We start from the raw sequence: 16,025 nt of genomic DNA, 5'->3' as shown, positions 1-16,025 counted from the left end.
GCAGGCTCTACTCTCCTGAGACTGAAGCCCTGCGGGACCCTTAAGAGGAAAGAGAAAAGTCTGTAGCAAGGGCGCAAGCGCGCTGCCAGAAAGAGCAAGTTTTGGAAATCCAGGAGGAAGTCTGACTGACCTTCCTAGGAGCTCAGCTCATTTCCTCTGGGTGCCCGCAAAAGAATGGGCTGCCTGCGAAGCCCCCGGCCCACTGACGGCTGATCTGAATCCCAGAGGAGGGGTCGGGGAGGAAGACTGCTTCACACCTTCCTGTTTTCTTGCCAGTTACTGAAGCAGCAATCGTGGAACCAAAGGACGTGAGCGTTTAACCTATTAAAAATGACAACTGCTTCACTCCAGCTGTAGGATTCTCTGAACTGGCTTCTCAGTGGCTTCTCCCATCCCAGCTCCCTCTTCAATGCATTGCAATGGCGGCGTTCTTTGTTTTCTTGGTACCACCTCAACATCTTCACCACTGGACTTGTTCTTAAAACAGAAGAAGAAGAAGAAGAAGAAGAAGAAGAAGAAGAAGAAGAAGAAGAAGAAGAAGAAGAAGAAGAAGAAGAAGAAGAAGAAGAAGAAGAAGANAAGAAGAAGAAGAAGAAGAAGAAGAAGAAGAAGAAGAAGAAGAAGAAGAAGAAGAAGAAGAAGAAGAAGAAGAAGAAGAAGAAGAAAAGAAAATCCCTCCACCCCCATCCCATCCTCCCTCTCTCCCTCCCCCCTCCCCCCTCCCCCTCCCCCGCACTAAATAAATGAGGGAGATCCTGAGGCAGAAGGTTGAAGTTTGCTCAATAGGAAATGGTAGCCAAGTGCAGGCCAAGAAGTACCAAGTACCATGTGGAAGGGGCCAGGGTTTTGAGACACTCTCACCCCATCCCACCCCACCCCCACCCTGCAGCCACTGCCAGTCACACAGTGGCAAGCAATTCATTAGGTGACATAAAATAGGCATACAGACACTTTTCTCATATACCTCACTCAGACAATGCTTTAAAATGCTAATAATTTAACAGGGGACGAAAAAGAGTTGCAGTGAGCGGCCTGGGATGTTGGCCATGTGGGCTGGCAGACTGATTTGACATACCATGCCTCAGTTAGGATAACAGTAATCATCGAGAGCTCATATTTGTTCAATGCTAGCCATCCCTTCAGCCTCTCCTAGAGAAAGTCAGTGAAGACTCTAGAAGCCCAGCAAGTTCCCATGAGTCTTTGCTGATAGGACCATGTTTTGGTGTGCACATATGGGGTTGGGGGTAAATGTCTTAAATCAGCTCCCGGACTCTCCTTCTGGGGCACTCAGCCAGTCCTGAGCTTGGAAGAAGAAACAGTTCTCAGTATTCCTTAATAAACAAAATTCTTAGTTGGAGCAAATAAAAGGCACCAGCAATATCCATGGAGCAAGCAGGCCTTGCTCGAGTAGCAGCCGCTGGGTGAGGAGCAGAGATTGAATAGCTGTGGTGTTGGAGGAGGTGAATAGCTGTGGTGTTGGAGGATCATCTTTCCATCGCTTCCTCCAGCCCAGTACTATGGAGAAAGCGCCTCTCACCAATCCATCAGCTTAAACTGTTGGAAGCTGCCGAATGGCAGGTCAGAGAAACAAGGTTAATGACAGGCCTCCCTGGAGATACCTTCAGGTTAACAAGAAGCAGAGGCTGTACTCCATGGGGAGACAAGACTTAAAGTTTTTGTGTTTTCTTAACACAATCCAAAAGCAGGATTTTTTTTTAAATGTACAAATGCATATTTTATTAAATATCATGTATCTTCTTTCTAATTCTCTATTTCCTTCATATTGTATGGCCTTCAAGGTCAACTAGCCAGAAAAGCATCTTTTAAAGAAACATATCGAGTTTCCTGTTTAAATCAAGCCAACACCCTCCTTTTTTCTAAGTTTGACCTTCCTAGAGAGCCATTTTTCACCACTTCCCTTCAGGATTATCAACTCTTGGGGTTTTCAGAAATAATTCACAAGTCGGTACAGTAGGGAAAAATATTTATTTTCTAAAATCATTACCTTGACAGGCAAAACAAAGCATGTTCTCAATTTCATTCAGAAATATATCTTTTTAAAAAATACATAGACCAATATGGCCTGCCCAGACATATATTTAACATGGTAAATATAAGGAATAAATTGTTTGAATATAAATATCTATAAAAAAATAAGTACATCAAAATTCAATCTAACCTCTTCCATTAGCCAGTTACAATACATACGGGAACATATTTTTACTGCTAAAAAGCACAAACCAGGTTTTCAACATGTCCACAAACAACTCTATGCCATTGTGTTTCCCAAGGTCAAGGACAGGGGCCAGATTCTGTCATCCTTTTTTCTCATAGATCAGAGCTAGCAGATTAGCATGGGAATGTTTCATCTACTTCTGACTCAATTTCTGTGAGGCAAGGACAGTATAGAGGATAGGGAACCCGGATAGTGGAGAGGAGAGAGTATAGGGAGGCAATAATTAAAGGTGAGAATGTGTATGACAGTGCAGAAAGGTGAGGTAGACTCATATTCATGAAATACATACTAATGTACAGTAGTAACAGTTGCTTTGAGTTTTGCATTTTACAACTTAAAACAAAAACAGTTCTTGCCTTTTTCTTTTTTTATTAAACTCAAGTGTTTGTCCTTTGAGTATGTTTTCAATTTGTGCATTCCTCAGAAAAATTTTTGCATGGACTTTGGAGTTTCTCCCTGAAATGTGCCAGGCGCCTGAGTCAGACACGAACACTCCCTAAGGACTTTCTACAGAAACTCCGCCCTGCTATGGAATCTCCTGGCTCTCTGGGTGATGCCACTCTAGAATGGCATCGTGTCTCTGCTCTCTGAGAAGTCCTCTGTCATTCCCAACCAACAAGAAGAGGCAGAAAGGCACTCACTACCAGTGAACACAGACAGGTTAGGGAACACCTCAACCTTTCTTGGAATGTTTGGATCAAGGATGCTGGTCCTCTGCCAGTCTGAACAAGAAACTGTAGAAGCCAGACAGATGGTCTTGCTAAGATCCCAGCCAGCATGGAGAGTGCAGAGCTGGCCACGGGGCTTGAGCTATATAAGGGATGGCTTCCGAAACGCCGGGGAGCTCTGTAGTCAATGTGCTCGGTTGTGTGTCAACTTCTGGTCTCTATAGAGCTCAGCTTTCAACTTCGCAACACGAAAAGATGCCCTGATGCTGTTGCTGATGGCCTCCAACCTATTAAGACAAGACAAGAGAAAACTAAATGTTATTTAAATGCACACTCACAGAGAGGGAAACAAATCACGACTTGGCTAAAGAAGTGTCTAAAATTAGAATTTGGCACCAACACACCAAGTCTTAGTTCCTAGCCTTTTCCACCAGTTGTGGCAATGTGGTGCTCTTTGGTAACTCTTCAAGCAGTGTCTATGACTATTGTGTGAATAAACTCTGCTTTTATGTTTAGTGCTACAGAGAGGAAACCTATGAGCATGGCTATGGTGAGTTAAGCACCAAATGCTGTGCTTACAAAGCTTCATCCTACCCTCTGCCTCTGCATCCTACCCTCTGCCTCTGTGTCCTGCCCTCTGGCACACTGGCACCTTCTAAATCCCATAAAGAATGGAAGTTAACAGGTGGATGGAGAGAAAAAATTAGAGAACCTACAGGGAAACCTGAGCAAGTGCTCAGTGACAGTTTAAAGAGGGGTGCAATCTCGGTGTGTGTGTGTGTGTGTGTGTGTGTGTGTGTGTGTGTAGGGGCACATAAAGAACTAGAACATCAACTATCAGTTCAGTGGTTAACGGAAGACAAAGCAGCAAAAAGGTATTGATCATCAGGTCAGGCCAACTCAACAACTGCGACCTGGTGGAGAGAGAACCCAAGGTGGCAGGTGTGAAGGAGGCTGAGCATGGCTGTCCCCACACAGGAGCAGTAACAATTCAGCAGTCCTTCTCCACAGCCACATTGGGCTCAGAACGCCTTGACCCTGGATTTCTTGGAGACACTTCTAGAGAGGGCAGTGAACCTATGACAGGTCTGAACAAGGATGCCTTGAGCACCCCCACCTCCCAGTTTCAAAAAGTTTAGACTTTGGAAGGATCATGGAAAAGCTGCTTGTAGGCACCTTGTGCGGTTGCCTAATCCAGTCCTCTCCTACACCACAGAAAGCAAGCGAAGGGACACCTGGCTCTTTAAACAGCCAATTTCAACCATAGTCATGGAATAAACCTGAAAAGCAGCGTGCTCTAGACCTCACCAACCTTATCCAATGGCTTTGTTTCCTTTTGGCCATTTGACTACTACTTTTGGAGTAACATGGATAAATATTTTAAATGCCTTTTCCTTGACATGATTTTTAGTTTCTCGAGCCAAGCATTAAAGAAAAGAGCCAGAGGAGGAAAGACTCAAATGCTAATGCTGCCCTTATGCTTAGTGTAGAAGCCCTACCTATAGACTGACCAGTGTGTGCTAAGACACAGTGGGCAGGTGTCTGCACTCAAGGCACCTGTATCCAAGGAGCCCTTTGCTCTTTTAAGTCCACAGACCATGACGACTCAGTTACTGGACTCAAGCCTTTCTCCCACTAGGAAGGACTAGGGAGCCATTGGCACTGGCGTCCAGGGATAGGAGTCCTTGTGAGCCTCTTACCTTCTTAGTTTCCTTCCTTCCACCAGCTGCTGATAGATACACTTCTTTCCCAACTTGGAACAGGGTTTTCCTTTCTTGGAGTCTTTTAAGCCCTTCTGCATGGTACTTTGGGCCCTGCGAAGACAGAGGGACAAAACCATTTTAGTGGTGGTATGTTGAGAGTCACCTTGCCTCTCCATGTCTCTGCTCCTTTCTCTTAAGTGAAAAAACAGTCTCAGAGGGAGAAGGCCAGCAGGCTGGACAGGTCAAAGGGGCTCCGGCTCACCTGAGTTCTTTTCCTGCTTGGCAGAAATTCCAGCACTTCTTGTCTTTTTGGTGAGCGCACTGACATCTAATCGCCTGGTCTGTGGCCTTTGTGGGAAGTAAGTCTTTCAAGGAACGCCTGGACCTGGAAGAGCTTCCCAGTCCATACGGGACGACACGCCTATTATGGAAAGAGAGAAGGAAGATATTAGCTTAATTAATAATCTTCCAAACGACACATTCTTTGGGCATACAATTCAGAGAGCATTTGGACAGCTCAAGATATCAAAGATAATGGAAGCCATTTGGCGTGTCTGCCTATCAATGGTCCTCAGTGTATGTCCCCAAATGGGAAAACACGAACTTTTTCTCTGATTCAGTGACATTCCATTTCAATATTTAACAACAATATTCCATGTCTTCTAGAGAGCTTTCTTCCCAATTCTAACCTCTGTTTGGGTTTCTGCTTTGTATTTTCTTTCTTTTCTTGTCTGTTTTCTGGTGGTTGTGGGGCCAGAAAATAGGAGGACTACAGCCACACCAAAACATAAGATTCTTTTAGACAGGCTGCCGGGTAGAGCCTGGCATATTGGCGAATTGCTCCTAGAGTTTGGTAAAATCGAATGGCTGTGAAGGACTCGGTGTCAAAATGCTCTCTGATAAATTGCAATGAATCCACTTCAATTCTCACGACGAGGAACACAGTCCTCCCCTTGGTAGAAACACCTACTAAGGATTAGGTCCATGGTGGTTTGGGTCTGGTTTGGTTTGGAACGTGGCCAGCCATTGTAGACAGACTAAATGTGTTTGTTCTTTCTGATGAGTGGACTAGTGCTGGGGGCTGAGGGTAAAGAGCCTCGGTTCCCTCGGGAGGTACAAGAGAAACCCATGGGTAGTGTTCTGATCTCTGCCTTGAAATACAGTTTTCTAAAGACGAAGGAGAGATGCAAGAAGTACCCGGCTCTAGCCTATCCCTCTGGAAGAGATGGTATGGTGCCTTTCTGAGAAGGACAGGTAGACTACCCTACACAGGACCTGGGCTATTTGGTCCCACATCCAGAGCCCCCGGCTAAGTTATTCTATCCCTTCCTTGTCTTCAAATGCATACAAATGCCCTTCCTGCTTGTCCTCAGCCCCTCCGATCTGTCCCACAGTAAGCAGCTTGACCTCCCCCCCCCCAGTCTCTCAGAAGACCCCCTCCAAGATTGCTACCACTAAGCTGACCTGTCTCAGTCAGCAGGGTTTCCCTTGGGAGGCATAGGTTTTTGTCTTCAGAAACCCTAAAGACAGAAACTTCCCAGAACAGAAACCCAGCCTGGGCTCTCCCGGCTCCAGAAAGCCCCAGTAGTAAGGGATGGCTAGGGCTACGATGCCCTCTAGAGACTCACTCGGGAGTGTTGACCCAGATGATGTCCAGGTGGCAGAAGTAGACACACTCCTTGTCCATCAAGGAAGAACAGGAACAGCGCTTGGACCTTCGGGGTCTCCAGGGTGTGCTGGGAGCGGGGCTCTGCACTCTGTTCTCAGCTCCGGTGCTGAGCTCAGCTCCCAAGACAGCTGTGAAGAGAAGAGAGGGTCAGATTGGTAGGAATCTCTCTCTCTTCAGGCGTCCAGTTCGAGCACCTGCACCCTGGTATTCAGGCCAGATCTAGCAGCGCAAATAGAAGCAGACAAGGCATAAAAACTGCCTTTAGCCAGAAACACAAACAGAAAGAAAGAGCTTCCTTTGTTCTCGGTGCTTAACAGGACTTCACCCTTACCCTGGCTGGCTTATCCACCTGCAGGGAGATCACACACACACACACACACACACACACACACACACACACGAGAGAGAGAGAGAGAGAGAGAGAGAGAGAGAGAGAGAGAGAGAGAGAGAGAGACCTAGGAAAGGACTCCCCAGCCTTCTGAAGCCGCTTTGAAATAGATACTGTCTGGTGGAATTTTGAGGGAGTCCATACCTGAGACATAGAACGGCACAACTCCCATAGATTAAACTGACTGATGGCCACCAGCAAATAAGATAGACTGCCTATTCCTAGCTATGGAGCCATGTTCCCTACTCAGGATAAAATCTTTAGGGGTTCCCACCTCATTCCAGCGTGTGTAGGGGCACAGACCAGTCTAGGTGGCATATGGGTGCCTTTTTTTTTTATAATAGGCAGAAAGCAAAAAACTTTCAGAAAATGCCTGCACACTGAAGAGAAACTAACTTTACAATAGTCACTTCAGGTGGGAGACAAGTTGCCACTGAAGGAAGAGAAGGTACAGCTCAGGGGACCCAGGGAAGTACCCTGTGGGTTCAGAATTCAGAATCTTTGGGCAGCACAGCTTGTGTGGGACTTGACACCTCCCTCTGGCCCAACACAGCATCGCCGCACAGTTTATCTGCTCGATTTTGTTCATTTCAAACGATCAGACACATTCCAGGGTTTTCACCCCTTGACATCCTTTCTCTTTGCTTAGGGTCATGAAAAGACAAAAAGAGGGCACTGACCCTCAAAAAACAGGATGGGAGGAGAAAAGAACCAGATGCGGCCAGTACTGTCTAATTCTTTAATCAGGCAGGAATGATCCCTGCTCCCCTCCCAGGACAGGTGAATACAACTGCAATAGAGCTCACAGTGTTTGAAGATGCCAAAAACCTGCCAAATGAAACCTTAAGTCAATAGTGACAAATTTTAAAGAAAGCATGTGCTTCGCCCTGAAACCGCCTGCGGGGTTACTCCGCACAGTTGATAGGCAGGTGATTTCCCTGCTCATGTTGTGCCTGCATGACCCGAATAAAATTCCTTGGCTTTAAGTTGGAGTGTTTCAATATTTTACACATTAGCGCACTATCAAGCCAGCGTTTGAATAAGCTCCTAAATGCACCGTGTAACCCTAAACACACTTATTTCAAAATAGATCTTTGCCTCAGCCTTACTGCCACAACGTTATTTTGAAGCTATATCATACTAGGTTGTAGTCAGTTGTATTCAAACAGGGGTTTTATTTCTTTCGCTTCACACAGAAGTTAATTGCAAGGCACTTGCTGCTGGAGCTGCAGTAATTAAAAAATAAAATAAAATAAAATAAAATAAAAAGGAAAGAAAGAAAAGTGGAAAACTGAAGCGAGAACAACGCTGCGCTGAAGTAGGAAGATTCGCAAGTGGCGCCTACCTGTTTCTGGAGCTCCTTGGGAAGTCACCAACAGCAGAGAGAAGATCACGGGAAAATAATCCATTCTGCAAAGGGGTCAGAAGAAGAGGGGGGAAAAAGGAAAAAAAAGAACGCTCGGTTGCAAATGGAATTCAATGCAAAACGAAGAGGACGGTGTCTGGTCGCTCTGATCGTCTCTGGTTTTTTGAGATCTCGGCGCGGTCCTCAGCAAGTGGCCCTTTCACCGGAGCGAAAGCGTCGCGGGCAGCCGGGGAGGCAGCGCGCAAGGACAGAGGAGCAGTCCGGGTCAGGCTCTCAGCGCCGGTGCAGGAACGCTTCTGACTCGGACAGCTCTCCGCCGCCTTTTTATATTGAACCCCTATAGAGTGGGGGTAAACAGCTCTGACTTTATTCCAGCCCTAAACAATGTTATTGTGTGATTAGTCACCCACAGGCAACGTGCAGCCAGAGATAAGACCCGGCTCTAGAGGAAATCAGGGCTAACTTCAGAGGCAGACGCCCGCCGTCTGACAATCCAGGGGCAGGGCTAAGAAAAAGAAAACACCCACTAGACAGAGACCTTTGCAGAACCTGCAGAGAGCGGCAGCCCGCTTCCCCTTTAGCTAGCTGCCAGCCCCAGAGTTCAAGAATCAAGAGGTTCTCCAGAAGAAAAGTCACCCCATTGGAATGAAAAGTATGAAGTACAATTAAACAGATTGTATTGTGCGCGCGCAGGGGGGTGGGGTGGGGGTGGGGCTGATCATTGTTCACTTGATTTTCCTTTTATGTCTTTCTGATTTCTAAGTCCGGATCAAACAAGGGGACGATCCCCACTCGTGGCTCTTGACTCCTAGCTACTGGGGCGGGCGGGGAACCAGTTTATTTTTGGAAGATCACCCTACTTTTCCACCCACCCCAAGTCTTTTTTAAACTAAAGTTCTTCTCATTTGAGATTGAGAAAGATTCCATCAGGAGTTAGCAAGGAAGGAAAACTAAATAATAATGATAACAACAATATGGTCTTGTCAGGGTACATCCTTATCTCCCTAATATCGCCGATCAGAAGCACCCCCCCACACACACACTCTCGCTCTCCGATATTTCTTGTGCCCAGCCTCTCCCTGGGAATTGCCTGCTATCGCGAAGGATCTTGAGAAATGACGACAGGGACGACCGCCAGGGGGAGATGAAGAGCTGCAGGGGCTTATGCTTTAATAAGATAAAACAATTAAAGCCTCGGCTTCTAAATGATTAGTAACAAGCTGTGGCCGGGCAGAGAAGGGGCGCCTCACACACGAAAGAGAGGCGACTTCATGGCATTCCATTATTCCCTTCCCTGACTTCCAGAGAGTCTCCTCCGCACCACTTTGCTTCGTTACTTGGGCAAACGTGTGGTCTGTGCTTGATTAGGAAGCTCCAAGGCGGGTGTGGGGAGGGAAGGACTGCAGATGCTGAATATGTGGATCAGATCATACCTCACCGTTTACTAACGTGTTTACATTTTCCAAACTGTTTCCTGTCTATTTTACCATGAAAGACTCCCTCCCCCCAGGTGCCCATGGGTTATTAAGGCACAAGTGGCAGCATGTCTACATGAATAAAGCAAAACACACAGAAAACATGTTGGCTTTTTTCAACAAGCTTCCCTTTTCAGGCGAGGAGAGGGAGGACGCCCATAAGCTGGAAACAACACACAGGATCCACTCAGAATGGTTTCCCTAGGATGCTACCACAGCGGTCCCTCCTTCATCCCGTCTTGTTTGACTCCAGTTTTCCCCGGGAGTAGATGCCAAGATAGACTCAGCTTCGAATACAGGACCCACACGGGGATCCAGCCCATGCAAGCATTTATTTCTTCATCTCTACAATCAAAAGGCAGACTTGATAGCAATACCCAAGCTGTGGACAGAGCCGTGCTTAGGCCCAGTGACCTCTCTGGGAATCTCAGTAGGGGAAACGCAGCGGCGGTGGCAGCAGCAGCAGCAGCTTTAGGTCACTAAGAACTCTGTCCCATAGGAGACTCTGTACTAAGAGCTGGAGACATTGGAGAAGCAGGAACCAGCAACCCTCCCACACCCACACCTAAGGCCCAGGGCCACTGCTAAGCCTCTGCCTCTACCTCTGCTTTGCTTACCTCAGCCCAACCCCTGAGGGTGGGGGCCAGGAGGTGACAGCTGCCCCTAGAACTGGGCCCCAACAGGAAGCCAGCTCATCCCACCCCAGCTCCTCAGGGGACCTGGAGGGGAGGAGAGCTGATGTCACCAGGAAGGTCCAAAGTCCAAGTTTCCCACCAGCAAGAGAAAGGTGACCGGGAAAATGTATACTCCCCTCCCCCCACCCCACCCACACACACCCCTTTCTGACCTCCTGGCCGATTTGGCCAAACACTGGCAACTGTCAGGACCAACCTGTCCTCAGCTCCACCCCGGAAATGCCCAACCCAGTTCTGGAAGGCATCTTCCAGTGTCTAGCCTGAGCCATTAGCTGGGGGACCCCTGCAGATGCCGGTCGGTGGCCCCAGCTTCAAGAAGAAAAGGAAAGCAGGAAAGCGAAGGAGAACTGTCCAGATGTGTTCCTATTCCCCACTCTCTTCTTGCGTACCTGTACCACCCTGAACGTATACCCAAAAGTAAAATGTAAACTTCGGCAGCCATCCACTCTGACCTTCTTCTAAAGCCCCCGTGACAGCAAACTGCAGATGAAAACAAGATCTTAGCCCCTGGGAGGGTCCCATCTTGCCAGGTATAATCCTCCCATGTATGTTTTGTCCTGAATTCTAGGCCTTTGTGTGTATATGCATTGTGTACATGCATGGGGCACCTATGTCTCTTGTTTATGTGCTTGGGACAAAGGGTAGGCTCTGCCTCCCTGCCCATCTCTCCACTTTTGTCCCTTACAGCTGCCCCCCCCCGCCCCCTTGTCTTCCCATGAAAGGAAGGAAGAGCCCTCACTCAAGCCCAGAAGAGGGAAGCTCTAGGCTACTTTGGGCAGCTTCACCAGATACAATTTTTGCCAGGTAGCAGGGGGAGGAGAGAGGAGGGCAGCAAACGGGTTTGACAAGCTAGATGGCCCCACCCACCTCCACTTAAGGTATTACTATTAGAGAGGCTAAAGACCCGAAGAAAGGACTAAACATGTAAGGAAGTTATAAAACTATGGGGGATGGGGGGGGGTAGAGGGTGGGGGGTAGGGGTGCCTTCCCTGGGTCCATCCCACAGTTCCCAGGGAAACACTCTCTGCAGCCCATCTCCCTGAACAGTGGCAAGGAAGATGGGTTTTCTCTGCCTCACAACAGCTCCCTGCTGGCCTTACTGTCCCTGCTTAAGATGTACCCTTGAAATGCAGGGAAACTGCCTGATAAAGCTGTTTTTATGTTTTTCTTTTCTGTATCTTTGGCTGCATATTAATAGATAGCTATAAATAAAACACCCTGAGCCTCAAATACAGAGACTACACAGTAGCAGAGTGTACTGTTTTTAGCACTCCTTGACTTCGGTCTCTCTCGGCTTTTGCGTAACAAAACTTGCAACTTTGCCAAGCCAATAAATTTGGAGTGAGATGTTTCATTTTGCTCAGGGAAGAGAAGAGTGGCCGTGTGTGTGTGTGTGTGTGTGTGTGTGCGCGCGCGCGCGCCTGGGGTTGCTGGACATGAGTGGCAATTAGCTTCTTTGTGGGCAAGGCGAAGCTACGCAGATACTGAGCCTGCTTTAACCCTAGGATGGTGACCGCGCTGTATACAATAAAATGCCATACATCACAGTCCTTGTGCCCAGGCCCCACTGCATGCACATGGGAGCTGTGAGGAGGGAGACAAAGTTTCTTTCTCCCTTTAATCCAAAGAAAATAATGGTTACTATCCCACCGGAAATGTGATAGCCTGAATCAAGTCATCCAATGCATTAAAAAAAAAAAAAGTATGAAGCATGTCTTACATTTAGTTTAAAAGGTTGTGCCAGACTTTCTGACTTGGCATTCTGAAGCTCACTCATCGGGGAATCTCTTTCACATGTCTGTTTGTTTGTTTGTTTGTTTGTTTGTTTTGTTCCTTTGATTTGCCAGACTTGTGTGACATGGGTAGCCTTTCAAAAAATATTTTGATGTTAAGCAAAATTGTTCCTTCTACATGAATAATTTTAGAAAGTGTGTGTTTATACGTGCGTTGTTTGTGTGTGTGCGTAGGTAGAGGTTAGAGGTAATATCTAGTGTCTTCCTTGGTCACTCTCCATGTTATTCAATAAGAGACCCACAGTCTCTTACTGAACCTGGATCTCACCCCTCGGCTAGGACGGCTGACCAGCAAGATCCCGGGGACCTACCTGTCTCTGGCCCTCAGAACTAAGGTTGCAAGCACAGGAAAGCCGAGAAACCCAAACTCAGGTCCCTGTGCTTCAAAATACAAGCATTCTCCTGACTGATTCCCTTCCCGGGCCAGAAAATGTCATCCCACTTATGCTATGCTTAGGAATAATACACAGGACGCTACAGTTTAATGCAGATGGGATATTTGATTGCCGTCTGTTCATTACGGTTTTAGAAAGAGAAGAGAATGCTCACCCACAAACCTTGTCCCACGATAGCCCTAGGGGCATGCTCACCATGTTTGCCGAAGTACTGTCCCATCCATCGAGACATCCTATGTGTTCATAAGGCTTAGATTTGTTTCCCCTCTCCCAGTCTATTTTCAAGACAAACACTAAATATCCTCCATCAAAAACTCTCACAATGGTGAGTGGTACACCTCAAAGTTGGGGAGGGGGGGAAAAAAACCAAACAGTTGCTCTGGGCAGAAATAAGCAAAACAAAAGACTCACATGTAAAATATCCCCAGCTAACAGGTCCCCTGGTTTAGGGACTTATCCCACCAGGGTTTTACAGCTGCTCATGAGCCTCCTTGCTATCCTCGCCCTAACCGTATGCATACAGAGCAAGCGCCGCCCTAAACGTATGCATTCAGAGCAAGCGCCGGCTCTCACACGCACTTAGGCACACACAAATCTGTAGGTTTGCACAGGAGTGTACTAACCGTGCACACATCACAGTAGAGAACGGCAGCCAGTGTCCACAGGCTGGTCCTTTGCCTTCATGTCACTCCGTGCCATTTAGAACTGAAGGGGTTTTGATACAGAGGGCAATGAGAAAACTGCTTATGTGGAACGGAGGGGAGTCCCTTCATTAGACGGAATGTGTGGCATTATCCTTGGCCAGCTTTCCTCCACATAACTAAGGGGGCTATGTTGCAGATAGGATATGGTTTGTCCTTTCTGAAAACATCAGGCTAATGAGTTCTATTTGTGGGCGGAGGAGATGGGTTTTGTCGGTCGTTGGTCTACTAAGAGAGAGCAGGCCTTTCTCCAGCGAACAAGGGATGCTTTATAGCCAGGCTTCCTCCAGTGTGTGACCCCTTCCTTGGTGACCCAATGTTCTACCTTCCAGTGTGAGATGAAGCAGCCCTGGGCCTTCCTGATCTTGGTCTTGAGAATCTTCAAGACTATAAACGTAATAAAACTATGTCTTACAAAGCAGCGCTGTATTCTAGCAACACACCGGATGCCTAACAAAACTGTTTCATTTTGTTTTGAGACAGGAGCTCATGTAGCTTGGGCGGACCTCAAACCTGCTATATATAGTATAGGATGGCCTTGAACTCTTGACACCTCCCCCCTCCCACCTCTACCTCCCAGGTTCTGCCATCACTTTCGTGGGCCCACACACCCAGGTAAGAACGGAATTTGGTCAGCCCTGGTGGGTACAGGCCTTCAATCTCAACACTCTGAAGGCAGAGAGACAGGTGGATCTCTACAAATTCAAGGCCAGCCTGGTCTACATAGGGAGTTCCAGGTCAGCCAGAGCTGCATAATGAGGCCCAATCTAAAAAAACTGATTTTGAACTGTTTTCATAGAAATATGACGGGGACCGTCAGTGTATGTTAAACAAACTACATTTGGGTGGCACTCAACGGAGTCTCTCTGAGTTCACTCAGGCCCAAACTCTTTGTTTCCCTTTTCTATTTTTAGTTTTGCTTTCTACTGAGGAAGTTTCTCATTATGTAGCCAAGACTCACTTCAACGCTGCCATGTAACCCAGGCTGGCCTCTAACTTGCAATCTTCCGAAGCTTCCCATATGTTGCCACACCCAAGTCAATACTTAATTTTAAGAAGGCCATTTCATTAATGATTGTATATTTTTAAAAAAAAATTTATTGGATCTCTCATCTAGAGTGGCAAGAAATAAGCAGCAAGAGATTTTTAATCTTTCTCAAGATTTTTATAGTTAAAAAGCCCTTGGCACCATGCTAAAATGTTGTATCACCAGCCCGGGATACGTGGCAAGAAATTGATTCCTTTGCAATTTGTTTTTCTTGTTATAAGTTGCAAATCAGAGAGCTTCTCTTATTCACTTTCTTTAATTTCATAGGCATAGATGTTTATTGATCCACAACTTGGTGACCAAGATAGTTCTGGATTCTTTGTGCGTTTCAATGAGAATGAAAGAAAGGCACGTTTGTATTCACACATCAATAAGCTGACAGGGGTTATTAAAATCTGCCAAGCATAAGCAACATATTGCTGAGAAGACCTTCAGGGTAAGAGGGTTGAAGGGTTGTAGCAAGGAACAGTCAATAAATAAATCATGGATAGAGAAGAAGCCAGGCATGATAAAGTGTACCTGTAAGACAGCCCTTGAAAGGCAGGGGCAGGAGGGTCAGAAGTCCCAAACCATCCTCAACTGCAAAATAAGTGTGTCTTTAAAAAAATAAATAAATGAAAGAAGGAAGGAAGGAAAGAAGGAATGAAGGAAGGAAGGGGAGGGGAAGAAGGAAGAGGAAGGAAAGGAGGGGTAAAAAAAAAAGAATAAATAAAGATGGACAAACCAAACCACAAAGAAAAGGAGGAAGGAGGAGAAGGGAGGAGCGAGGAGGGAGGAGGAGGGGGGGAAGAGAAAAGGGGAGGAGGAAAGAGAATGGAGGAGAGGGTGGGGGAGGAAGAGGGGAATTTTAAAAATATTTATTTGCTGGGTCTCCAGTTTCACCAAGAGCATAAAGCTGCCAGATGATCAGGAATGAGGTCCACAGAGTGACTCTGTCCCTAAGGTCCCAGTAGATGCAGAATGTCTCTACTGTGTACTTCTCACACTGTAGTTCTCAAGGCCAAGGATCAGCATGGGGGTGGGGGCGACAAAGAAGGAAAAGAAGATGGTGGGAAGAAACATGGCACACTTCCATGAGGGCTTCCTTCCCAGTACATCAGCTTAGAGAACTGGACCTCTCTGTGCAGACCACGTCGCCCTTCAGAAGTCTGGATTTTATTTGTGTTTTAAAATGATGATCGGAAATAGCTCCCATGTCCTGCAAATCCCATTCCTGGAGTCAGCTTTTTGCAGGAGAGGGAAAAAAAAAGGTCACTATAGAGTTTTAGGAAAGCTCTCTAGCATCCAACATTCCTCTTGTCTCCCCTTCACAAGAAGAGAGTTAAAAACAAAACAAAACAAAACAAAACAAGAACAAACACACACAAAAAGATTCATTTCAGAATTCCTGCAGGGTCCTTACCAACAGGCAATTCAAATTTTGCTCTCAGCCTAAACTATAAATCGGTAAAATAAATAAATAAATAAATAAATAAATAAATAAATAAATAAATAAATTCCTCTTCAAGTGATTGCTCTTTACTCAAATATAAATATGAGGAGGAAAATAGGAGAATATTTCATACTGGTTGTCATTATTGAGGGAAAAAAATGGGCTAAAGAGTGAATGACTTCTTTAAAGAGACATTTGGATTCACTTTAAAATGCAGATTTGTAGACTTAAGTCTACAAATTCCAAAGCGCATTTAACACTAAGGGGTGTGTTTGGTTTGTTCTCTCTCTCTCTCTCTCTCTCTCTCTCTCTCTCTCTCTCTCTCTCTCTCTCTCTCTTTCCATTTGTTCTTCTTACAAAATAGTAAAAAAAAATCTTTGGGGTGGTGGCAAGAACTTTCCTGGAAATTGATATTTTTATGATTTATTATATCCTGTCTTGTGCTAATATTATTTA

At 46.2% G+C, this 16,025-nt stretch overlaps 1 protein-coding gene across 1 annotated transcript; it reads right to left on the bottom strand.

Moving 5' to 3' along the window:
* Positions 1–1,970: 1,970 nt before the first annotated feature.
* Positions 1,971–8,339, bottom strand: Edn1 (endothelin 1). The gene is made up of 5 exons (XM_021216043.1): positions 8,010–8,339; positions 6,236–6,404; positions 4,870–5,028; positions 4,605–4,718; positions 1,971–3,191 (listed from the first exon to the last, which is right to left on the bottom strand). Exons 1-5 carry the CDS (start codon positions 8,071–8,073, stop codon positions 3,089–3,091), a joined length of 609 nt encoding a protein of 202 aa, XP_021071702.1. The 5' UTR covers positions 8,074–8,339; the 3' UTR covers positions 1,971–3,088.
* Positions 8,340–16,025: the final 7,686 nt, after the last annotated feature.

This window comes from Mus pahari, chromosome 16, assembly GCF_900095145.1.
Source record: "Mus pahari chromosome 16, PAHARI_EIJ_v1.1, whole genome shotgun sequence".
Taxonomy (NCBI): Eukaryota; Metazoa; Chordata; class Mammalia; order Rodentia; family Muridae; genus Mus; species Mus pahari.
The sequence above is the reverse complement of the archived record's forward strand: the minus strand, read 5'-3'. Positions and strand labels throughout refer to the sequence as shown.